The sequence below is a fragment of the Uloborus diversus genome, chromosome 7 (assembly GCF_026930045.1).
Source record: "Uloborus diversus isolate 005 chromosome 7, Udiv.v.3.1, whole genome shotgun sequence".
NCBI lineage: Eukaryota > Metazoa > Arthropoda > Arachnida > Araneae > Uloboridae > Uloborus > Uloborus diversus.
The window spans coordinates 57,353,010-57,380,718 of NC_072737.1; the positions used below are offsets into that span (position 1 = coordinate 57,353,010).

Here is a 27,709-nt window from a genome sequence, read left to right on the forward strand (position 1 = left end):
TGATTCTGCTCCTTGCAGCTAGCTAAACTTAGTCATTATCTTTCCTTTTGCCTGCTTTTCCATGTTTTCTGGGACAAATTTAAATGTACTTGAATTTTCAAATGTGAAAAATCATTGACTTAATTTTAAGTTAATGTGGTAACATTATCTATACATTTATATTAATATAAGAAATTTATATAAGAGGTGTAGTTTTTACTTACAGTTTCAGGATTTGTTCCTAGCCTGGAGTACAATTCATCAAGACTTATTTTGTGTTCATCCTATAAAAACATTTTGCATTATTCAAGATATGACAAATAGGCCATGAGGAATAAATTCATTAGACAAGGCTCAGGAAAAAAACAAGAAAAAAAATATAAACATAATATAATGAATGAACAAAAGTGCAATTCCGAACATTTATTTTGATATAGAGCAAACTGAAATCTGCACAGCTTGGCACAAAGTTAACTTGCGGACTTCAAAATTACAGATTTGTTTACACCTTTATTGCAAAATGATCACCATTATTTTGAAATAAATCATCAGTTTCATGTAAAAAAGACAAGAATTTAAGCCCTCAATAAAACTATAAAAAAATAAAGTTTAAAATTTATTATGGCTCATGATTTTTACAATTTTAAGACAGTTCTTGTTTGCAGGGATGAGAGTGGTCAGAGAGCAAAAAAGAGGAAATCCAAAAAAATTTCGTAAAAGGGATGATATCCAAAACCGCATCAAAATAGAACCTGGAAGCCATGATTTTCAAAAATTCAATAAAAAATGGCTAATTTACTAGTTTTAAAGGTAATACGTATTTAATTAAGTACAAGTAATAATTTTGTACAGTTTGCTGCATTGTACCATTTCTTGCAAGAGTGTTTATTAACAAATAAATCTAAATTTTGAAAAAGAGGCAACAATTTCTAACCCTTGAGTTCTTGAACAAAGGGCTGGGGGAGTCAGAGGTCAATCCTGGCTGTATCACACAATAGTGTCAACTTTTCATATTTTTTAGAGAAAAATATTTTTTTTCATTAAAACCATTTGAGTTTATAGTGTTCAACGAGTGAGAACATAAATTTTAAAATTCGGGTCTGTTTGTAAAGAAAAAATTTACAACGGAGAGAAAAATCTAAAATTTCTTTATGTGATAGAACATACTTTTCATAGTAAGAATTGAAAATAAATAAATATATATGCATATAAACGATTGGTTATCTTTTTCCTTGCACTGAAACTCAAAATTTGTCTTTAAAAACTTCCTAATACGATTTCGGAATCAAAAGAACAACTTGCAGCCGCCTCATTTGATCATGAAATCTCAAAACTTTTAACGGGCTGTAAAGCCTAAACGGTTTGAGATTCACCATAAATATTTTTTACACTTTTTTAAATACACAAAAAAAGTAACCATGCTAAGTTTCAATAAAATTCGAGACTGTGGGTGCTATGCCACATTTTTTGATTGACTTCTGCATTTTTTCCAAAATAAATTAAAGAGATAAAAATATTATTAAAATGAATAAAATAAGCAGATATAAGGTAGCATATAGTGAAAAACCACATAATTGAAATACTTGCAGGATGCAAAAAGATTGAAATCTCAAACAAGGCATGCAAATTTCGGCGCAGCACATGGTTGACATCGTTGGTATGATTCCAAAACATACATTTTCGGCAGATATCGCGGAGGAAAGAGATTCGCAAGAGAAAAGTAGAAAAAATAAAAATCAGGGATTGAAAATTTGAAAAAATCTTATTTTTTTCCGATTTTTGAGAAAAATAAGGCTTGAAAGAGGCAAAAAAAAAAAAAAAAAAAAAAAGGAGGAAAGGTTCTAAAAGTGAACGGAAAAAGCCGGAAAAATCTCATCCTTGTTTGTTTGAGGTTGTTGCTTTAATGACATATATGACTTTTGTTAGTGGCATTGTAAAACTATATTAAACAGTTCCAGAAATATGATCCGAAGACAGGACGTGAATTGTGAGATGAGTATTATATTAGTCCCCAAAATTATAGATAAATTGGCGGTGTTGTTTGGTTTAAACTGTGGTTTAAATTAAGTGATTTAAAAAAAAAAATTTTTGAAAAACTAAATAGTTTTCCCCAAAATCTTTCCATACATTAAGCATATGATTAGAAAATGTAAAATCCAATAATGCAAAATGACCAACAAAGCTTTAGAAATTAAATTACAGATTAATATATTTCCAAAAAAATTTTTAAATGTAACATACACATTTGCTAGTTTTAATTTTCCAGTTTTTTTTTCTTAAATCAATGCAACTTTTGTTAGGTACATAAACAGGGTTCATACACTTTTGGTTAAAAAAAGTTCCCTGACTTTTCCAGGTTGTTTTTTAGAAAATTCCAGGTTACTCGCTTCATTCAAAATTTAAGTTTAAATAGTAATATTTTCAAAATAATTAAAATTGTTTAAAGTAGCAATGCAGAAGAACTGAAACTTCTCCCCTTAGATTTAAAAAAAAAAAAGGATTTTTTTCCTTTGTTTTCTCTGTCAAAATTTTAAGTTTTCTTTAAACATTTTGTTCAAAATTGTTTTAATTTGTTTACTATTTGTTGAAAACAGAGTACTTTCAACTTATTTTAGCGTTTCTTTGATGTCACGCGTAATATTATAGCGTTTTGCTGTAGTCCTGCAGCAACCTTTTAGCATCCGCTTTTGGTTTACAATACTTTTTATTTTCTTATAAGTAGGTTACACAAAACATATTGAGCAAAATGCAAAGCTAAATTTCAGTATAAATATGGTTAACTTGTTGCATCAATCGGCATACCATGTAATGCATAGTAACAAAAATCAACATCCGCCGATCATAGGCCAATGCCAATAATCTTTTCTTTTTTTTTTCACATATTAAAGGACGCTTACATTAAAATTTCAAATTTTCTTTTCCAGAAAGTAATAGTTAATTTTCAAAAATTCATAACTTTTTGCACATTTAATGTTATTTTCAATGTTACTCATTGATATAAACATCCAATTCTGTTTCTGGAAGTTTAAGTCTACTTCCATTGTGCAAACGATCAAATATGGCGACAAAGTGAAAAATTTAAAATAATAAGTAGATTTTTGGATTTGTAGTATAAAAGTAGTAATAAATAATTAATAATCCTTAAAAAGCTACAATAAAAGCAAAATAGTCAGTATTTAGCACATAAGAGTCGAAATCAATTAAAACAAAAAATGTTATGAAGATTAAATTTTGCATTTTTCCAGAAAATGATTACAAATTATCCGGAAAAAAAAGGCACAATTTGTGTTGTTTTCGTTTGCATTGCAATTAACATCCAATGCCGTTTTCGGGAACTTAGGCACTTAAAAAGTCTTGTGTACTTCCATCTTGGGAATGACCAAATATGGCGGCTATGCCCAAAAATAAGAAATAGCTTTTTAATTTGTCGCATGAAGACAATTAAAAAATAATAAATCTTCATGAAACTACAATTCATTGAAAAGTTTTTATCACATTTGCGTCCGAGGCAGTGAGGATAAGATTAAGTTGTAAGAACAAAATTTTTCATTTCTCAAGAAAATTATTTTAAATAACTATAGAAAAACAATTTGTGGACCATTTTTTGTTATTTTCATCAGTTTTCAATTAAAGAAAACATCCAACTCTGCTTTGTTTTTAGAAACTTAGGCATTTTAGGGTCGTATCTACTTCCATCTTGTGAATGACCAAAGATGGCGACTACGTTTCACACGTAGCTGAAATGATTTTCGATCAAAAATAAAATAAAAACGATTTTCCCCGATCGACCCTCCCATCTACAGGTTGTGCTTCCGAAGCAGTAAATTGTCTTCTCTCCTTTTGAGTTTGTGCATAATTGCTGTTCACCTGATTTTTTTTTTCCCTTGGGAACTACTGAGAGCCAAAAATGGCGGCTGCTGAAGATTTTTTGGGTCGCCACTTTTTTCATTGCTATAAAATTGTTACAATTTTTTTAAATACATCGATAAAAATGAAGATTAGATCTCATAAAACCAAATTCCCTGGGGAAAAATTGGGAAAAGAAAAATTTTGGGGACACATTTGGAAAATTCCCTGACATTTTTGACTATGTCATTTTAAATGATAATTTTAAGTTTTCCCGAAGCGTACGAACCCTGAACCGAATAGAATGTTGTGGCAACCCATCTATAACTTTAGGCAGTAGAAAGAAATGCGTTCCCCTCACTGACTCCATGCAAGAAAATCTTCGCTCTTTTGGCGCATTTTTCGTTGTGAAAAAAACGTTCATTTTTCGATTGCAGTTTTTAAGTGCCAGTCGGTTTAGATAAAAATTTACCATTTTTTTCGTGAAATCACAATAAAAACGAAGACTAGACCACATGGTACTTAATTCCTTGGGAAAAAAAATTTTTTGGAGGACAAAATTTGAAATCTCCCTGACTTTTCCCTGACATTTTTGACAGTGTCATTTTCCCTGACAATTCCCGGTTTTCCCGGAATTCCCGGAGCGTACGAACTAGGGATGCAACGAATAGTAATTTGGCCGAATACCGAATATTCGGCCATAGTCAAGGCCGAATATTCGGCCGCCGAATAGTTAACTTGTTTTTGTCTAAAAACAAAGCACAGTTTGTATTGAAAGCACATTTGTGTGCATTAAACAGCTTAAAATACTATATCACACTAGAAAAAAAATGTTTTGGAGTGAATTAATTATTTTTTGAAAGCATTAGTATTATCTTTAACAATATTCGGCCGAATAATTACTAATAGCAGGCACTAAGAGCAATCCTATTCATCTTATGTAAACCTATTTAATTTTCTTTTTAAACTGGTAATCTAAAAAATAAAGAATCTATTCAAATAAGCTTCTTTTTTACCTCCCTTTCATAAGAACTTCCTTTTTCAACATTCCTCTTTTACTTTCAAAATCTGTTCTTTTGACTCCCTACCAAAGCTTGTTCTGTATCCTTTCCCCCTTAACCCCTTCTAACTAATGGACTGGTTCTAACTGATAAGGGTTGTAAATGGCAAGAAGGCAGTAGCTCTGTGCAGATCCAGGTTTTGGTTTAATCTGGTATTACATTTTTTTTTACTTTACAAACCTGTTCTTTCAATAGGCTCAATAGTTGTTCTGTCACTACCCTAACCCCTTTCAAAAGAGTGGACTAGTTCTAACTGATAAGAACCCCTTTCAAAAGAGTGGAATAGCTCTAACTGATAAGGGTCAGTAATATTAGTTGCTCTAAGCAAGTATTTTATTCTGTTCTGAGTTCAAAGAAAGCAAAATGGATTTTTCTGTCAATAAAAGAAGTATTGTTTGGAGCATTTTTGAACCTATACCAAATGATTGCACAAAAGCAAGATGTAAATTGTGCAAAAGTATTCTGTCAAGAGGAGGAGTTGGAAAAAAAGCAACTACAAGCTCACTGATGAACCATTTGGCTAAAAAGCATCCAGAAGAATATAATGAAAAAAGCAAAAACCAAACTTGTGATGCAGTTGTGGAAGCAAATATACCATCTACATCTACACCCAGTACAAGTCAAGGCGTAAAAAGGAAGCAAGAAACCATTGATTCACTTTTTGAAAAGAAAAAAAAATGGGACATTAATGACAACCGATCAGTAGAACTGCACACTTTAATTGCGGAAATGATAGCATGCGACAATCAACCATTTAGTTTTGTCGAAGATGAAGGCTTCATTAATTTAATGAAAAAAGCTCAGCCAGAGTATAAAATTCCCAGCCGGGAATATTTTAAACAGAAAGTTATTCCTTCTCTTTATGAAGATTGCAAAAAAAAAAAATTGTAACATTAATATCAGATGCAGAATTCATATCACTAACATCGGATATTTGGACTAGTTCTGTCAGCAATGAAAGTTTCATGAGCTTTACTGCCCACTGGATATCAAAGGATTTTATTTATCATCACGCTGCCCTGGAAGCGAAGCATTTTCCGGGAAGCCATACTGGTGTAGCTATCTGTGATATGGTCAAAACAGTGGTTGACGATTGGAAAATGAATGACAAAATCCACATAGTATTACGTGATGAAGGATCAAATATCAAGAAAGGAGTACGTATTTCAAACTTGAAAAATGAATCCTGCTTTTTACACTCCTTGCATTTGACCGTATGCGATGGTTTAGCATCACAAAGATCAATAAGCGATTTAATTGCTCAAGGAAAAAAGATTGTTAAACATTTCAGTCATTCTCCCTTAGCATGTTCAAGATTGAGAAGCATTCAAGCGAATGAGTTAAAAGTTCCTGAGAAAAAACTAATACAAAGCGTGTCTACTCGATGGAACAGCACATATTACATGCTGGAAAGATTATTAGATCAAAAAAACGCAGTTTCTCTATATGCCTCTAAATTTGGGGATATAAGCAACTTAAGTTCAAATCAGTGGACAGTTTTGGAAAAGGTGCTCCATCTTCTGAAACCATTCGAAGAAATAAAACAAATTTCACTATCAAAATCATTTATTTCTGAAGTCATCCCAATACTTACAACATTAAAATTATATTTGGATAAATTAAGCGACTTTTCTGGAGTTGGTACAATGAAGGATACTCTTAGCCAAAGTTTAGAGAAGAGATTTTCATCAATTCAAAACAATGAACACTACTGCATTGCTACAGTGTTAGATCCGAGATTTAAATTATTTTTTTTCAACAAAATTGAAGCAAAAGACACTGAAGTTAAGTCAAAACTTATAGCTATTATGAAAAGTACCAGCACTAAACCAGCTGAATTACTGGAGAAAAATATTTCAAGTTCATTCCTTCCAACATCTGAAGCACAAAATTCTTTGTGGGCGTGTTTCAATGAAATTGCAACGCAACCACTAAGTGAAGCCCCGGAAGAAACCTCCACTCAAAATGAAATTGACCGATATCTTTCCCAACCACTTTTGCGAAGAACTGACTGTCCCTTAAAATGGTGGGCGCAAAACACTGAAGCTTATCCTAATCTATCTCAGTTAACCAGGAAATACCTTTCAGCACCAGGAAGCACTGTTTATAGTGAACGATTGTTCTCAGAAGCTGGAAACATTTATGAGAAAAAGAGAAATAGACTTTCTCCTGAAAATGCTGAAAAATTATTGTTCTTACATCATAATTTGCGTGCGTATAAAAATAAGTAACTGTTTTATGATAACATATGATAAAATTATGATATGTTCCCAAGTCCCCAAAATTATTTTTTTCAAGTTTCAATTCATTTTTTCCCGCATTTCTTTTTTCTAAGTAATTGTGTAATATTTATGTTTATCATTTTAACCACTTCTCTATCTCTAGTTGTTGTGTCCATTCAATTATTTTTGAAGAAGCCAATCTACACTAATAGTTATTGCTTAATGCCAAGAGGGGCAGTTTTCACCCCCCCCCCCTTTTTTTTTGTTTAGTGCAAAAAATTCCATTTTTAAGTGATAGAATACTAGGTTAGATTAGAAATACTTGTACTCTAAATGATTTTTATTTTTCTCTCTGCCTTTCTAATTAAAATAATGATGCATTTTGAGATTTCGTAAAGTTTCACGACACTGAATATTTTTGCAATATTTTTTAATTTTTTATTTTCGTTTGTTCTAAAACATCCAAAGAAAACAGTTCCACTTTTGCAATCATAATTTTTTTTTATTTAGCTGAAATGTAATTTTTCATATGGTGTTTATAAATCAGTGTACTTCTGTTTTTGTATTGATATTTTTTCCCAAAATATGTTTATACCAAAATTTCTGAATCCTTTAGTTAGTTGTATTTTAAAACTTGATAAGTCTTATTTCCTTTATTTTGTAAATATCACATTCACAATTGACCATTACACCTATTCTTGGTCCCTTGATTTAAATTTTTATTTTTAAAATAATGATTTTGTCCCTCTATAATCATGCAATGTTTCTTTTTCCCTTGTGAAGGCTTTATAAAAATGTTCATTATTTGGTTAAAACAATTGAATCTAATTTTTAAACAATCATATCCTATTTTAATATGAAACAGAACTTCATTATCTTTGGAAAAAAAAAAAAAAAAAAACTTATTGCAGTGTCAGGATCAGGATTATGCATATGCAATATTTACTGCTAATGAACCAATTGCTCTATGTTATTCAAAATGAAAATTTATTATTTACAATTACTTTTTTTTTCTCATTCATAATCTATTACTTGAAAAATAGCATTGTCACACTGTATATATATTTTTAATGTTTTAGTTGGATTAGTATATAAAAGTGGATTAAAAGACTTTTTTAATTTTTATGTATTAAGTTTAGCTATTATACAAAGTACTAGTAGTTTTAGACTTCAGGTCCCTTTTTTCCCTTGCGGCTAATTAAAAATCTGGTTTGAACCTGGACATATCATACTACTGCAGACATTACAAAGGTGGTTTCTTTTCAAAATGTTGTAAAAGGAATCTTAATAGTTTATGTCTGGACGAAATTTTGTATTTTAAAGAATAAGAAAAATAAAAGTTTTTTGAGTCTTTTTATTTAAGTTATTCTTAAAGTATGGTTTATCAGTACATTATAATTACTTTAATAAGAAGTATCAACCCTTCCTAATATGTCAGGGGAAAACTATTTTGTGTGGTTTTTTCAGAGGTAATTTTGTAGATATATCTTAGTAACCATTCATTAATGTCCACCATTAAATATGACAATGCACTGGATAATGAACCTGACAATGTGCTAGAGGCTGACTTCATTGAAAATATTCAACAAACATGATGAATACAAATTTAAAGATGTAAAATTTTCAACGAAAAAGTGACAAACAAGCTTTTTTTCAAGTATTCGGCCAAGGCCGAATAGTAAACTAGGTATTCGGCCGAAGCCGAATATTCGCCTGACAGGCCAAATAGGCCGAATATTCGTTGCATCTCTAGTACGAACCCTGATAAATGTAAGTCAGACTAACTACGTTTTTCTAAAATTAGATAGAGAAAAAATCCATGTAGTTTGTTTTGCGTATGTGTGTGTTTAGTTATTCATTTTTCTTTTACATTTCAAAATAGCCCAAAAAGCATATTTCGGCCTAAATTTAATTTTTTCTTACCTAATTTGCTTAATTACTTAAGATTTATAGAGATAATTTATGTATCATTGAAGCAATCTGTAGTGTATATGAATCTTAACTCTCTAGAATATTTAAATGACAAGAGGGAAAAAATACTGCACACTTTATGACACCTACGATAGATGATGCAGTCAGAGTAAGAAAAAAATATATGAAATTTTGAAAAAAGAAAACATTCATGTAACTCTGCTCTTATAACAAAATTCAATGACAATTTTTCACCTTTGCAAGAACTTTTTTTTAATGCCAAAAAGTAAAAAAATGATGTATGAATGGTAGAAGAATAAATAAACATTAATTTTCTATAGTACAATGTCTTTATTATTGAGAAGAGTTATAAGAATTATTTGAATTTGGAAAACAATGATTTTCCTAAAGCCTATTTGTATGTCTTCTCGAAGACACATTACGTAAATTATTACATGATCTGTAACTTTTTTTTAATCTTTAAACAAAATAGATGTTGGTCTTTTAATTTTAAAAACAATGACGTACACCAGACTCGTGATTCATTTGTAGAAATTGCAAACCATGCAAAAAATATTTGATTTAACTGACAAGATTTTACTTTTCATTGTTTAATTAATCATCAACAGGGTGGCGTCAGGAACTGTGAAAAAAAGTTCCCTGTCTTTTCCCTGATTAAGTTCATCAAATTTCCCTGATTTACGTTACCAATTATAATGGTTTTTTTTTCTTTGCTCTACTTGAAATCCATTGTATGTTTGTATAAAATGCAGTATTTTAAACGTTTTAAGTTGTGTAAAGTTGAACTAAAGATATATTTTTAAAAGATGCTACTTTTTAAATAGAATGGTTAAAAAAAAACATATCAAGTCAATTTTTTGGGAACAAAAACCTACAAAACAGTATATCAAACTCTTCTACATGGAAAGATTAGAGAAAATTAAAAAAAAAAAAAAAAAAAAAAAAAATTCTTCCAGAAACCACTTAGCATAAAAATTTTAAGAAACTATTAAAATTACTCTTAAAAACATATGTGTATTTATGATACAACTAAAAAGTAATTGAAATTATTTTAAACGAAGTTTTCAAACAGTATAATAATTGTTGCAAGAATAACAAGTAATAGTGAAAGAATAGAAGCAATGTAATTATTCTTATATAACTAATTGACATATTTATGCAAAACAGATGAAACCATTTGACATCCATTCATAGGGAGCTTTTCTCTAATCAAGAACATAGGTTTTAATGAATATATACAGCATTTTAACAATAAAAAAATTAAGATATTTACTTAAGTACACAAGTTAACTCTAATTTCAAATGATTTCAGTATGTAACGAAAAAAAATCTTAGATTGCTTTTGCAACAAACAACTTTGAAATGCAAAAAAAAAAAAAATTAGTTAATTTCAAAATATATAAAAGAAGAATACAACTTGGTTATAAAATAAAAGAATCATTTAAGTCTAAAGAAAAGAAAAACCTTTATAATCTGCGGTGACAACAAATAGTATAACGGAAAAAACATTTTTTTTTAAATTGAAAGTTCAATTTTAGCAATTAAATTAAAAACGCGAAGAAGTAATAACTTTTAAGCTTTTATAGTATTAATTCAAAAACCAAAGATTTCTTCTTGAAATCGTGGTTACAGAACGCTAATTACTTCGAGACAATGGAATAAAGGCAAAGGAGCTAAGGCATTAATGAAGGCTTCCTCTTTGCCTGTATGGTTGTTAATTTTACGTAGCATTTAAAGCGTAAAGGGAAATTTCAAGCTAGGTAAAATAAAAAACCTAACAGACACAGAAGCAATTTTAGGAATTTCATCCTGTGGTTAATAAGTAAGATTCAATACTTTAACGTTGAGGAAAAAAGATGCACAAATATGCGGCAGTGTATAATCGCACCTCATTAATTTTACTTTTTTTTTTTTTTGAACAGACAATTGGCGAAAAATGCGTAGGGAATTAGAGTACTTAATTTTGTAAAGCAAAAAAAAAAAAAAATTTTTTTTCTTCATAAAATCCATTTTCCCTGATTTTTTGTAATTTTTTCAAAATTCCCTGATATTTCCCTGACTTTTCCCTGATTAATAAAGTTCCCTGACTTTTCCATGATCTCCCTGATTTCCCTGATCTGTCACCACCCTGATCAAGTAATTACAGGTTTATCAATTAATTCATTAAATATTCACGACTTTCCAAAAAGTTGTACTTCTTACAAATTGAGTTTAAACAAAATAAACGTGGTATATCCCCCCCCCCGCGCCTGGGATTTTATACCAACCCTGATTATTGGTTTACCGAAAAGTTGCCATAAAAGGGTGAAACCTTTTATATATCTACTGCAAAACATAGCACAAAAATAGTTATCATAATGTTAATTTAAATGTTAGTTTATGTAAACCTTAAAATAAAAGCTAAAACTGTTAGTTCCTTCTCTTTCTAACATTTAGATCTTCATAATGCTATTTCCATCTTAATTCCAGCTTAGCATTTGATTGTAAAGTTCATCGTTTACATTTGAAATTTGGAAAATAATCTGCTGATTGAAGGTCAGCTGATTTAAGAGAGTCGACTGTAAAACTCTTGATACCTAAAATTTGATGGTCATTTCAAGACAAAATAAATAAATAAAATAATAACTAACAATTTGCATAAAAGGAACACTTAAGTATCAGAGCTTTTTTTAAAAAACAATTCCAAAATTAAGGTGCACTTACCATGTCCACTTCCTGCTTCAATTCATCTAGGTCGGGCTTGCCCTTCTTACCCGCCTTTTCTTTACCCCCCATGGCCTTTTTTACTATTTTTGGTTTACCATCCGGGGTCTTGCCATCATCTGGGATACTTGGCGTGACAGCCAGACGAAAACTGTCTGATCGCGCCAGCTGAAATAAAATTCAAAATTTTAACTAACATTGCCCAGCATTTATATTTTTTTGCATAAATATAAGCTATATTAAAAACCTTTTTACACATAGAAACAAATGACACATTTATTTATTATTTTTACACATTTTGAACTTATCAATGACATTTTTAAGTTCAAAAGTATTTTTGAATCAACAGTAGCTTTCTGCTGCATTATTAAAAGAGAACCAACCCAGCAGTTTTCCTCTACTCCTTTTCTTAGAAAAATAAATGATAAATTATTGAAGGATTAAACAGAATGCGGAAACACAACCATATCTTTCTTTCACCATAACCATGTTTTCAAATTTCAATGAAAATAAAGCATACTCTTAAAAAGTATTATAAAAACAGGTTTTGTAAATTTAAATATATTTTCTACCCGGCAGTACACAATTCGAGGAGAAGAGATCAGATAAACCAGAAACATAAAAGAGGCAATTCAAAAATTTAAGCTATTATGTAAATAAATAAATTCAAAATTTACAAGAATAAGCAAAAATGAATGCCCCCCCCCCCCCCCCCCCGCTCCCTCAGTGGGCACCCCTGTTTCAAACTAAAGTTTCAGTGAAAAAGACAGATTTACAAGTATTTCAATAAAGCTTAATAAACATAGAAATAAAGATACAATTCCCACAGCAAATGTAAAAGGATTGCATTCTTCAAAATGTTTGAAACGATTTTTAGCAGTGCAAAAACGAAAATTAATGAACTTTTTAAAGCAAAAGGCCTAACATTATCAATATCGGTTACTAACATGATCATTAGAACTGAACTTAAAAAAAAAAACTTGATTAAGGGTTATTATTTATTTTAAGTTTTTTAATTATTTTTCTCACGCTCCATCTGATGCAGGTTTGTAGCTTTTTCTAAAATTTACTTCAATTAAAATTTATTTTGAAAAGCAAAATAAAATCAAACTTAATGGGAGAAGTCTGAAGTCAAGCTGAAAAAAGCTTCACACACAATGCGCGATTCCATAAGCATGTTAAAATATTCATGTGAGTTCGGAAAAACATGCAGACTAAACAAAACACAAGAGGATACAATGAGGTCGTTTCCAAAATTTTAAAAGTACTTTTTTCTGAAAGAGCATGCTTAAAAACATATGATATAAAAATTTTTTAAATAATTTGACAAAGTTTAATATTTAAAAAAAAAATTTAATCGGTGCGCTTTCATTATTTACTTCTGCTCATGACATCACAAATGATGAAATGCCATTCACTGTTGCCATTCACAGAGTGAAATATTTAATTCGTATCTTTACTAATTCGTGTTGGCAACGCTACGGTTGATAGCAAGCATAGAGTGCAATACTTAATTCGCTTCTAGATTATCATAACGTGGAATTGCGGTAGAAAGATGCGGCAAAATACATAATTTGTGAGGTCATAAAGACCACGCCTTATTTTCAAAATCGGACATTTTAAAAAATGAATTAACAATTAAGCGTTGGGAAAATGAAAGTTTTTTCTCGTTCCATGTTATATTTTTTGCTTATTCTATCAATTTCAGTGACTATAAATAGTACTTTTGACTGAAGGAAACAACCCCATTGGTGAGTTATCATCCAAAAAAGGTTGTCAAAAAAAAAAAAAAAAAAAAACTTTACAAACCCGAGGAATATACTAAAGCTCCTAGAAAACTAAATAAAGTTTTAAAAAGTTTAGAAAGTTCTTTTCACAACAAAAGCATGATGTGGCATGGGGTCTAATATTGAGGGAGGGGGAATGCCGTTTCGGTGCGATAATGAGCATATTACATATTGGAGCAAAATGTGCAATACTTAATGACAAAAGCTTCTGTCAAGTGACTTTTATATCCATAAATTTTACATTCTTTTGCATCGAAAAAGAGTTTCTTGAAACTTGGAAACAGGTGTCTTTTTTTTTTTGGTCTTCTTATTGCTTTGTTTGAGCAATTATAACATTGTTGATTTAACTTACTTGTAAACATGAAGGTATTTAGTATTTATCTTTCATGAAACTTTTCGTATGAAACAATTGGTGGCCATAAGAAACATTAATAGTAATAACAATGAGAGTTACAAATTAAACATGAAACTATGTCAGGCATCCGGCTCTAGTGGCATTTTGCTTTTATTCATGACAGCAAATGGTAAAAGTAAACAAATGTCGCCCCTCCCCCAAAACAAGTCATTAAAAAATAAATTAAAAAACTACTTGAATGATATAAAAACGATAAATTGAAGCCCCCTACTTTCGAAGACAGGAAATCCCCCCCCCCTTCTCGTTTTTCCAGTTTCAACCATACCTTTAAATATGTTTAAGGAGGGAGGAAATTTTAAATGTCTCTGAAAAGTAGGGTTAAACCCGATAACTTTATTAATAGTACCCTCATTATACCTCTATATTTCAATCGGTCTCTCAAACTATAAATTAGATTGTTACTGCTCTATGTATTTAACTACAAAATTAAATGAACAAAAAGGAATGCATTAAAAAATAATTGATTGAAAGCAAAGGATAAACAGCGGTTCGCTCAGTTGGGAAAATCTTGCAAAATAGGAATTTTGGATAATACTGCGATCGGAAAGAAAGGAGGTTCTCAAATTGTTTAAGCTCAGGCAATGAACAATCGCAAAGCGATAATATTTTTCTCCAACAAATTTTACAAGATTCAATAGAAAAGTGGATCTCTTGCAAAAATAGGTTAGGAAGAGTTGTCAACTTTGGATCTCGTTTTTCGTTTCAAAAAACTTGCAGATTCTTTTTTCTTTTCAATCAGATTTTGAAAATCGACAAAAAAAAAATAAAAAAAAAAAAAAAACTTTTATTGCAAATTTTTGTAGGCGACAGTAACATTGTGCATTAATCTTTCGAAAAATACAAATACAATATCAAAAGTTACGACCAGCAACAAGTTCTGGGCCCAGCTAGGCTGGTCCTAGTCAATTTACAACCCCTAGTGAAGATCAATAGCCCTCTTAAAACTATCTACCATCTTGCTCATTACCACCTCTTCCGGTAAGCTGTTCCCAAGGTTCCACTACCCTGCTAAAATAATAATTTTTTTCTAATATCCATGTTAGCCTGAGATTTAAACAGCTTAAAACAATGACCCCCTTGTCCTGTTTTCAGTGCTAAACTTTAGCCCCGTAACATCTTTCATTTTAATAAATTTAAACAACGGAATCATGTACCCTCGGTCTCCTTTTGCTCAAGACTGTACATTTTTAGCACTCTAAGAAAGCTAAAAAGCACAAATCAAGTCTTTAGCTTGAAAAATTTTTTAAATCCTCAGAAACATTTCTTTTTCCCCGAATGAAGACAATTTGGGTGTTTAAAAGGTTAAGTTGTCGCTTTGTTAAAACTTTTCATAAAATAACTCGAACATCACGTGAGACTAAAATTCTGAAAAGTAAACAAACATACACTCGCTTCTTCTCCATATTTTCACAGGCAGCGAAAAACGCCATGTAAATTATAGCTTTCATTCCAGATAATAAATAGCAAGCAATAAAACACGAATTCCACAAGCAGAGAGCAAATCGCCGGTCTTGTTCAAGAAAGACACTTCAATATTTGTTGGTGAAAGATAAATAACCGTTAAATGCCACATGAAATATGCAGCCACGTCTTCATTTCTTTTGACAAAACAAATGCATAAATCTTTTTCTGCAGACGATCGCGAAAGAAATAAAAATCCGAAGTCATCATTTTTCTGAAGAAAGCAAGTAATTGAACAGAACTAGCATGTTAGTAATCAAAATCTTTTTGAAAAGGGGAGAAGAAGAAATATTGTAGAGTACTATATAAAATTTATGAAAGCAAAATGTAAATAACAAGAAGTTTTATTAAAAGGAGCAAAAACTCTAAATTTAAATGCAAGTTAACAAATATCTTACAGAATCCTTTCGTCTGCGAAAATTATATTCATTTCCTTCATTGCAAACTAACACTACACAGTGTAAAAGGTCATAGAGTCGAATCTCGTTAATTCGAACGCGCTTAAAACGAATTAGTGACGAACTACATTTGCAATTCCCATCCTGTTGTAAATTGTTTTTCAAATAAGATGAAGTACTGCAAAGACGAATTGATTTTAATTGTCCCTTGAGTTCCGTTTTAACGAGGTTCGACAGAATTAGATTTTGTTTTTCAAAGGGGGGGGGGGGGCAAAAGCAAGAATGTATTAGTTAAAACTATTTAGTTAAAAAAACCCATAACACTTGTGCGCGTCTGCAAGGCCGTATACGGGGGGGGGGGGTTCTCAAGGTTCAATCTCTCCCCCCCCCCGAAAAGTTCGGTTTGACATTTAAATGTTCGTTTATATTTAAAAATTTCTAAAACATTGTTCCAAAACTCAAATGTCTTTCATATGTATATTAATTGCATAAAATGCTTTCATAATAGATAACCCGACGACTTGAATATTAGCACAAATAGCGCAAAGCTCCGTGTGAAAAATTTTAAGCCCTCCCAGAAATTATTTTCTGGTTACGGCCCTGCGCGTCTGTATGTCTGTAACCCTATCTTCTCCAACGTGCGAATGTCTACCAGGTCAATGCTGGTACAGGACATTCAGGGAAAGCTACTACGCCCTACGCCTTGTCTCACCTCCTAAACCTTAGGCAGCCAGACATCCAGGGGTAAAAGCATTAAAGTCATCAATTGTTAGACGATAACGCAATTGAAGAAAAGATAACGCATTGTCATTTGCTCACATCGGCTTTTCGTAGTTTATTTCTGATCATCCCCCCAACCCACTGGCAAACACAACACTGAATTTAATGTAAATTAAATGATCCGTAGTAAAAAATGCATAGTTTTTTTTTTTTTTTTAATGAGTGGTGCAGATATTTAGAAAATAGGTAAACGAGCGAGTAACATCCCAGCCATTCAAACAACTCATAGTTACACTGGATAATTAATAAAACTGGAGCAGTTTTCAGGTAGTCTCAAAGACTCATTTAATTATTTTCAAAGACTAATGGAGATTTGAGCTAAACAGAATAACAGTAGAAGACTAGTATGTTGTGGCCATCACAAAACTTTCTTCTATATTTTTCTTTTTTTTTTTCTAATCCCTCCCCATGCTTGACGAGGAAGCAATATTCCCAATGAAAACAAAATTACACATGCAAAAACTTGACGACCATCCCAATGTCTGAATTATTGCAAAAGCAAAGCAAAGAGCGAAAATTGAAAGTTATTTTAAAAGCCTTGCTTGAATTAATTACAAATATTTTATTTGTTAACAAACATAAGATGGCAACAGTTAAAAATTTTAAATCATTGAGATAATATTTCCGATCATTTCCATACAATTAAAATCACGGGAAATACGCAGACGACAACCTATTACGATTTATCTTTCTTATTGTTGCATTAATAAAGATATTTTTATTCAAAAAAAAAAAAAAAAATCAATACCTCTTGGAGCGATTGGCGTCAAAATTGAACCAAAGCCTGTTTACATATGGATTCACATATATTCCAAATTTCAACCAGAACGTAGCATTACTTCTTGAGATAGGGCACTCACAATGGAAAAAAAGAACGGGCGATTGCGCTACCCCCTTTTTAGCTGTTGACACCAAAATAAAATCAGCTCTTATACCCACTAAGGACTACTTGCCGATAAATTTTTCTTTCATTCCGTTCATTATTTCTTGAGATACAGCAGTCACAATTGACGACAAAAAACGTTCTATAACTCAACCGCAGACACACACAGACAGACAGACATTTTCCAAAAATAGTCGAAATGGACTCAGCACACCTCAAAACGTTCGAATCCGTCAAAATTCGAAATTCGAAAATTTGCACGAATCCAATACTTTCTTCTATATATTAGATATAGAAGAAAGTAACAAAAGCAAGAAATAACAAAAGAATTTCCAAAATACTAAATACGAGATTAAATAATTAGCAAGATGTGAAACATGTGATTCACAAAAATTTATCTCAAACAATGCGTTATAGAAACATGAGAACCATGATTGTCAGTTTTGATGGAGGAAGGAGCTGAATTTGACTCATATTCGTCTTCCCTCTTCCCCCTCGCAATTAGTTACAAAGTTTAAAGGTTTTAAGGTTTGTAATTGTATTTTCCCAAATTTTCAAACACTTTAAAACATAAGGAACGACTCATGCAATTTTTCAGGAATTGGCGGCCCCTCAACAAAGCGAGGGCTCTAAGCTATAACTTGTTCAGCTTAGGTAAATCCAGCCCTGGGAAGAGAGTAGTGATGGGCATAATCGAGTTCTCATAATCGAATCACTCGATTATCAAAGATCACTCGAGAACTCGATTATTACGAGTTCTCGATTAACGTATCTCGAGTTCTCGATTATCACATCTCGAGCTCTCGATTATCACATCTCGAGTTATCGATTATCATAGATCTCGAGTTCTCGATTATCGCATCTCGAGTTCTCGTTATCCCTTCGCGAGTTCTCGAGCGGTGACTGCTCGAGTGCTCGATTATCACTTTCCGAGATCTCGAGCGATGGACTGCTCGAGTGCTCGATTATCACTTTCCGAGTTCTCGAGTGATGGACTGCTCGAGTTCTCGCTTTGTGAACTTCTCGAGATGTTGATTTCTCGAGTTCTCGAGAAGTCAATCACTCGAGCAGTGTACTTTTCAATCGAGTTGATAATTTGAACTTTGACTTCTGAAAGGATTCAGTTACCTGGACAGATCTGTCATTTAGTGGATCAGAGGCAGGGGTGCCCACAGGTGGGGGAAAGGGGTCATGGCGCAGACTACGCCATTGAAATTTTTAGGGGCGTGTTTTGAGGGGTATTTCTTACTTTTTTTGGAGAGCTCTTGTTTTTTTTTTTGGGGGGGGGGGATCTTTGCAAAATTTAGGAGAGGGGTGCGCACTTGCTCTTAGGGGGGTAGGCACCCCTGTCAGAGGGCTGGCTTTGAAAAATTAATGTTTTGACATATAAATGTGCGTGTTTTTTTTTTTTTTTCAGAAAAAAAAAATGCACAGGAAAAGGGGATCATGGCGCTCTTAAGGAGGGGGTGGGGGAGAGGTTCGTTTTTAAGAGGTGCGCCAGCACACTTGAAGAATGGATACTCCTGCGGTCTAAATGATTTTATGATCAAAGATTTGCCTCTCAAATATTTGTTGTAGAAGTTTGTGTGTTGTGCTTGCATTCGAATAGTGTTGTAATTAGTTCCATGTATGCTGCCGAATGCCTGATTATCAAATGATTCTTTGGGATGATTTGGTAGCCCAATGATATATTTTTGGGAGAATATGTTAGCGAATCAACACATGGACGGGTCTATGGGTGACATGGGTGGTGTGTCCCGGTGGTGGAAGCAAAGGGTGGGGAGCGCTAGAAAGGTTCTGACTTGGGGGGCATTAAAACTAAAATTATATATCATGTCAAAAGGGGGAATACTTTAGTTAAAACCTCAGGGAACCTCTCCCCCCTTACATCCACCTTCGACTAAACCATTGGGCAATCAAACCCGAAACACGTGTCTGCAGTAATCTATATATTTGTACTACAAAAGTTAGTTATTTCCTGTTACTTCTTGGCACAAAGGTATTTATTTATTTCTTAATAAAGCAAGTAGCCTAGTTCTCGTGTAATTCATTCGCAGGGGGTGACAACCAGGAGAAGGGGACGGGAGTTTAAGACGCAAACTGCGGGATTGTAATTTTCAGGAGATTTTCTCTTTTCGGGATAGTGCTCTTGGGGGAGAACTCCATTCGTGCAGGAGCGTCCACAGGGCGAGGGGGAGAAAAGGGACACCTGTTGGCCCGGGCCCGAGATTTTTAAAATGAGAGGTGAAATGTATTAGGGACGTAGGGGTAAACAATATAGAGGGGGCCCGTCAAAGTCATTTGTGACGAGCCCCGAAATTTCTGTGCACGCTCCTGCATATGTGGTGCGTCATCGCTCTTGGAATTGATGGATTTGGAATGGTTTTAAAATCGAATGACTGCTTCTTGCGTGCTTTATTTCTGATGGGGTTATATTTGAATGTTTGGTGTCAAATTTTCGATTATCGAGAGATCTCTTTATAATCGAACGATATATTTTCGCACGAAAATAATTAAGGAATTATATCATATGAGCGCGTTAAGGGGTGGGGCACGGGTTGTGCATTCCGTTGATGAAATCTTGAAATAACAGGCAGAGAAATGCTTTCCATATTGCTTTGCACTTGACAGTTATTTAGATCAAAAAAATTTTAAAAAGTGGGGGATAATGATAATATGGACATGTGTTTGGGCAACACAAACAGGTTTGAACTTGAAGTTGTTTACATAAATAATGTATTGAAATAAAAAGTGGGAACAGTTTAGCTAAAAATCGGGGGGGGGGGGGGGACACCTTCCTCCTACGTCCCCAACCCCTTAAATGTGACCCTGAGAAATTGAACAAACCTTTTGAGTGGTTAACTTTTCTAGTGATTCATTCGCAGAGGTTATCGCTAGGAGGGAGACGTTATGGCTTAAACCGGGTAATTCAAATTTTTGAGGGGTCTTTGCTCTTTTTGGGACTATCGAACTTTAAGGGGGGAAGGTGATTGTCACGAGGGGTCCCGTTGCCCACAAGAACGAACGGACATCCTAATTTAGTTTCGAATAAGAGCTTCTCGGGCGCTTTTTTCGAATGGGGTTAACCAGATAGTACATTTCTTTGAGTAAACGTTTTAAAACGGTTGTTATGCTGTAACAACCATTTTAAAACGTGTATGAAACATTTAAGCGATGTGTGTTTATAATACAAGGCTGCCTATCTTTCTAAGGGTGAGGAAACCCACTCCTCAAATGCGACGGAGAACCCCCCAGAACAAGAGCCTCCTAAAGTAAGACCAAAAGCCTTCTGGAGTTGCCCCCTCCTCATTTAAGCTTCATTTTGGCGCGGTCTGCACCATGGACCTACCCCTACCCTCTCGTGGGCACCTCTCGATAATTGCTTGTTGTTGAATGCTCGTTATCGAGCGACGCTTTCGGATGATTTGAAAATCGAATAATCTGAATTTTTAGAGAAACTTGGTAATCAGTTAACCCTTTTTGAGGACCAACGCAAGGAAAATGAAGCGGACCCAAAGTTTCGAAATGGACCGCTGCCAGCCCAAACAGTTTCAGCAGTTTAAAAAAAAAATCATAAAATAAGTATCTCAATACAATGACTCCAAATTTTTAAGTTGAGTAAATAATGTACTACTAATTAACATTTTAAAAGTATAATGAATATAACATTATTAGAGTATGCACACGCGAAAATAAATGATACGCAAACAAGAATAGTTACAAATATCATACGTATGAAATGAAAAAAAAAGACAATAATGATCTGCATATAATGTAATTTCAATTAAAAAATTGGACCAAAGAATGTGAGCTAAAATTAATTCCACACGACAAGCATCAAAACTCCTTTATGTACTCAGAAACATCTCAAATTCACTCCCTGCACCCATTGTTATTAGCTTTTCCCCTAATCAATAAAAGTGAAAAATAAAAATAAAAAAGAGCGAATCATGAAAGAAGCAAAAGAATGGATTCCACTTAAAGTTGCACTATTATTAATGCGCCGGGAATCCTAATGCCCTGTATAACATAGCGAGAAATATTTTACCCTTCCTCCCTTCTCTTATATAAGTCAGATACTAACCCTACTACCAACAGCAGCAGCAAAAAAAAAAAGCAAATCTATAAACAAGAACAAATGAGCCCTTATGTGCAGAGCTGCGATTCCTCGACTTGTTTACATTATTAACTTCTTGCTTAATAAGCGTCCGAAATCTCGAAATAATCACGTGGTAGAAGAGAAACATCCCCTGTAGGCCTCCGAAATCAAGCTCTCGTTGAATCTGCATTCCCCAAGAATTGAGACCCACAATGAAAACTATTAAATGTATCTATTGAATAGCATCTCCCAAAACAGACTCAATTAACTACTATGCAACTTTTATCGGAAAACAACGAAAACTAGTTCCACTTGAATGTAAAATATAAAATTTTTCAAGAAGGGGGGCGAGGGCAATCGAACTCCGTAAATTGAAGTTTCAGTGGCTATGTATGCATCATAACTCTCAAGCCCATATTTCAAATTTTACACTTTAGGGGGGGGGGAAGGGGTTAAAGGGCATATAATCAATGCATAGTATTCCTACTAACAGCAAAAACTTCATTTAAATGTAAATAATAATTTCTAAAAGCCAGGATGGGTCGCCCCTTCTAGATGTTACCCCTGTGAAAGAAACTCGATGTTTTAAAAGTCGAGGGCATCCCCTTCCCCCAGGGCGATGACACACCCTCTCAAATGTTACGGAGCATCTGTCTAGGAAAAGAGCCCACGAACCCCCCCCCCCCCCCCCCCCGAAAATTGAGATAAAGAATGTCTCAAAAATGACCCCTAAAAATTTCGATGACGCAGAGACTAAAACCTACCAAATTGACCCCCATAAACTGGTCCATCCAGGGTGAAGCTTAAGGGGAGGGGAGCAAAGGGTATGTAACTAGTGCAAAATTAAACGAAAAACTACAAAAAGCACGTTCCCGTACATTAAGCAGCATTAATTTTCAAAGCCGGGAGGCGATTGACCCCTCTGTGACCCCTCTGGTCCAGAGGGGTCAATCGTCTCCTCATCGGGCCTACCCTCAAAGTTGCAGTGACAGAAGTACGCGTCATGACACTCAGGTCCTTTATTTCAAATTTTCCAGGACAGGGGCGGGGGGGGGGGGGGATAAAAGAATATATATACTCAGTGTATATTGTACAAATTAATAACAAAACTTACGCCTACATATATGTCAGTACCATTATTTCGAAAACCCAGGGGGGGGGGGAATTGCCCCTACCTGACCCCCTAAATTACGAGCTTGATGGTACACCTTCCCCTCGTGCGCAACCCTACAGAAACAATTCGTGAAGTCGACTGTTCTAGAAGTCGGAAATGCCCACTCCCACGACCCCTCAAGAGCGATGGCGCACCCTCTCAAATATTACGGAGCAACTCCTAGGACAAGAGCCCCCTACCCCCCAATGCGATTTAAAAGACACTCTCAGCCCCCTCTCCTCTTAGAATTTTATTGGCGTTGTGAGCGCCATGGACACCCTTAGCGGGCACCCCTGTAAAAGTAAACTTGATTCTGGAACTCAGGAAGTCTAGATACTGGTCGAGAACTCGATTCAAACATCTCGAGATCTCGATTTAAAACATCTCGAGATCTCGATTTAAAACATCTCGAGATCTCGATTTAAAACATCTCGAGATCTCGATTTAAAACATCTCGAGATCTCGATTCAAAAGATCTCGAGAAGTAAATTGCTCGAGTACTCGATTCAAAAGATCTCGAGAAGTCAATCGCTCGAGTGCTCGATTCGGAAGATCTCGAGAAGTAAATCGCTCGAGTACTCGATTCGGAAGATCTCGAGAAGTCAATCGCTCGAGTTCTCGAATTAAAAAGATCTCGATTATCAATCACTCGATTATCAGAAGTACTCGATTCCCGATATCTCGATTATCAAAAGATCTCGATTATGCCCATCACTAGAAGAGAGAGTGGTCAAAATTTTTGGAAAAAAAGATCTGTGACCCACTTCCCCCAATTAACTCTTAATTTGAATTCCGAAACTTTGAATTCAAATTATGTTTTTCGCAATCACGAGTTGCGACAAGACCCTACTGATTAGAGTTATTGTTTCTGGAAATGGCTCCCCCCCCAAGCATGTCCCTCCTCCTGGGTAGTTATGTGTGTATAGTTGTGTGTGTGTGTGCAGGCTTAAGTGTGCACGTAGGCCTGTGTATGTGTGTAAAGGCGCGCGTGTAGGCGAGGGTGTATGAGCATGCGTGTGTAGGACATGGACGCCACCACCCAGCAGAAGTGGAATCCGGGGGACAGTGCTCAGGACCAGAGCAGCCGTGCCGCCGCCGCCGCGCCGGTGGTGCTGCTGGTCCAAGCTGAAAAACGAACCACAACGTCAAGGACAGTCAAATGAGAACAATAAGCAATCGTGATGGCTCAAAAAAAAAAAAAAAAAAGTGCGACATTTCACAGCCTCGTATATTTTTCAAAAATACTAATCATATTGACTTAGTCTAAAAACGGGGAAACAGGAAGAAAAAAATTCGATTTTTCTCTTAAACACTCCGACATCATGACATAGGGGTTTCGTTAAGCTTATTATAAACCGTACGATACAATTACAGGACATAAGGGAAGCGATTTACAATAAAATTGTAATCAAAGAGAGATGAAGAAAAAGCGGTAACTTCATTCAAAGTAGTCAGACTTGCACGTGCGTAAAATTGCCTTAAAAATATAAATATCCGCGTCGGAAGTAAAAAACGTGAGAAATTTGAGTGAATGTAAATATTGTTCGGATGTTCTTTTGTGAAAGATTTTTCGAGGTCATACAAATAGGATATTTTGAATAATTCACAAAAAGAAAAAAGAAAAAAAGAGCTGTTGTTGGGGACTTTAGCCAGTTCAGAAATCTTTAGTTATAAATTAATAAATAACGACCGTGAATTCATTTCGCCCATAAAAGCACTTTTTTGGCAGGGGTGTCCATCCACCCCTTCTCAGAACGAGAGAATCCCCTCCCCCAGCGAAATGAGACTTACAACTCTCTGAAATTGCTCCCCGCCCCCTAAAAATTTCAACGGCGCAGTCTACGCCATGGTCCCCTGTTTCAGAGTTAACTATCATGACTAATATTTTAAAATTTATGTTTCAAACCATCGATGTTTTAATCGCTGACGTATCGACCAGGGGCGGATACAGGAGGAGTGTCAGGGAGGCCTTTAACTGTCGACTATACATGCACCGATAATATACATGCACATAGTGTTCAAACAATTTATAAATAAAATGTAAACGATTTCAGTCATCTTTTCAATTGATTAAAAAAAAAAAAAATAAAGTAAATATTTGAACTGTTACCTTCTTTCCATTGCTTATGAAATTAATTAGCAACGTTTTTGCCCCACTCGGTGCACTATTACTGACCGTTTTAGTACTTTCTATTGACCAAAGCAGTATCAGATCCCCCCCCCTTCCACTCAATACCGTAGATTCATTGGTAGGCCGGAGGGGGGGGGGGCATTCGTCAGCATGACCCCTTTCCCTTAAAATGACCCCTCTGTACCGCCCCTGGTATCGACATGATCGATGTTTTAATTTTAAACATCGATGTTTTGAAAATGAGGACTAGAGGTATTCGCGAACACGTGTTGGATTTTCCCTCCACTTCGCGAAAACGATTGCTCGTAAAAAGGATACCGATAATTTCTGCTTCCTTCCGCGGTGTACTTTGCAATTGGTTAACGGAAAGCTTAAAAAATTGCTGGTTGCAACTGGTTCCTGCGAACAGTTTAAAAACAAAAAGAGAACCTTTTACTTCCTTCGAAGCCGATGGCCGAGAGGAAATTATCGGGACATCCTTTCGTCAGAAATCGAGGACACCGCATAATAAATGGTCCGCTGGTGCAATTCTACTTTAATCATGCAGCCTCAACCGACTTTCGTTTTACGAAAATGCAGTTAGAACTGGATTTGGTCAGTTTCTTTGGGCATTTAGGAATTATATTGTAATAACCTACAAAGAAATTGATTAGAGATTTCAAAGTTTAAAGTGTTCTAATTCACTTCCCAAGAGAGGGAGGGGGTCTAGTCTCTTTCAGGTGCATTAATGGTTTTCTCAAAACAGTCGTTTCAATTTTTTCCAGGCGAGGCGGATTGGGGTACGCATCTCGCCCCGCTCGAGTGGAAATCAAAGCACAGTATTTAAAGCACCCTGCTTTTCTTCACTCCCCCCCCCCCCCATAGCACAATGAATACGATTCTTTCCCCGGGATTGAAGGCAAACGCCTCCTCTCTAAATTTATACTACGTTCCTGATGATCCTTGGAACAAACTGTAAACTGCATTAAACTTAAAAAGCATAAAATTAAATGAAAAAAAAAAGGGACTGAAGCGTATGAACAGCTAAAATATCGTCCAAAGGTCTGCAATTCAACAAAATCAAGGCATAAACAAGTTAAGAACATTTCTTAAGCAATTGAAATTAAATTCGAAGAAATACAGGGTCAGTTTTTTAGTTTTTAAAGGCGAAGGGAAAAACTGAGGAAAAGATGGAATAGCGTAATTTATCAATATAATAATGAATATTGAAATTTTGGTGAAAAAAATACAAAAAATAGTCAAACTTTAGCAACAGAAATAAACAATTTCAAAATTATGAGAGAGAGAGAGAATAAAGGTACCATGTAAGAAATAATTAAAAATTAAGCTCTTTAAAGCACTTTCGTTTGAGCTTGAGGCAAAAAAGATTACAGCTTGACCACTGAGAGATGGCGGATGACCTAGAAGCGGAAACATCAATTGTAACAGGCTGTTTTTTCTTTGTAACAGATAGGATCAGTGAAAACACACCTCTTTCTAATCGGCGCTTTCTGGCTGATTCTACCAATCACAAATGATACTGCCTATTCGGCAGACGAACTGAATATTCGGTTCGGCTAAATCCTCACATAAATAATAGCGGATGATCGAGTAACCAGCGTGTTTCAACATTGAAATTCGCGACACGGCATGATAATTTGATAATGTATTTTGATAATGTTTACCATGCAGGGAAAGGTTTTATTGTTGCAAGGCTGAACTCGATCCGGTAACATGGCTTCGTTCAAATGTAAAAGCAATTTTCACCCGTCCCCATACCTTGATGGGCGACTTTCTAGTACTTCAATATTCGCAGCCAAATAGAAAACAAATTTAAAAACTCGACGGTTGATTTCTAAAAACAAAACTCAAATTTTTTAAAGAAGGAAGGATAGATAAATAAATACCTTTGTGCTGAAGAGTAAAGTAAAAAAACAACGTTAAAAAAAGCACAAATTTATGCTTTTTTTAACGTTGTTTTTCTTACTTTAAGGAAGGAAAGTTTTAGTACCACTGCACAAAATTAACTTAAATTGTTATTTATAACATTATCACACTTAAAGTAACTAATGTGAGGGAAAACACCCAAATGTTAAATTATTAGTTACTACATTTTCAGTTGATCAGTTACTGAAGAGACTAAGATAGCAGAAAATCAGTTGGATAAATTGTAATTGGTAATGATATTTTTAGCAATTAGGAATTGTATAGATGCGAAATTTTGTATTAATAACATGTTTTTATGATTATCAATTATCAAATCATATACCAAGAAATAAATTAATTATTAATTTATGCAGAACTGCGGATAAGCATAAATCAAATTAGCCATTTACTATGTTAATTTGCTTTTGCCGAAGAATGATTTATTTTATTTTTCATTATTTTAAACTTAGAGAAATTCAGAATGTTAAATGGAAATGCATTTACATTTCACAAGACACAAAATAGATATACATTTTCTACTTTGAATTGGTATAAAATAAAAATACAAATTTTACACGTAAGAAGGGTTGGACAAAATATTCGGTACTCGACAAAATATGGCATCCGGACATCTTTACTAATAATTCAATACCGAAAATATTGAGCTGCCGGACGAATGTGTTTTCAAAAGATTCACGCAACTTCAAAAGGTGGGTGGAACTACATTCCTAAACGGTGTTCCTTGCAGCAGGAGGGATGATTAGGGGTCCATCCCTCCCCCAGAATTCTTGATATGACAATTTCTATACATCTAAAGACTGATATCAAAGGAGTGCCAACTCCCCTAAGAGCAAGGGCGCACCCCCCCCCCCAATATCGCAGACCCCCCCCCACAAAAAAAGAAAAATACCCCTCAAAACAAAACCCTCCTTAAAAATCGCAATGGTGCTATCT

General features: G+C 34.2%; 1 protein-coding gene across 1 annotated transcript in view; it reads right to left on the bottom strand.

Moving 5' to 3' along the window:
• Positions 1–27,709, bottom strand: part of LOC129225702 (sodium/potassium-transporting ATPase subunit alpha-like) — a 156,142-nt gene that overhangs the window by 86,994 nt on the left and 41,439 nt on the right. Inside the window, exons 2-3 of the mRNA XM_054860179.1 lie at positions 11,744–11,911; positions 204–263 (exon numbers count right to left, since the gene is read on the bottom strand). Of these exons, the coding sequence (XP_054716154.1) occupies positions 204–263; positions 11,744–11,911 (228 nt within the window). The remainder of the gene's footprint in view (positions 1–203; positions 264–11,743; positions 11,912–27,709) is intronic.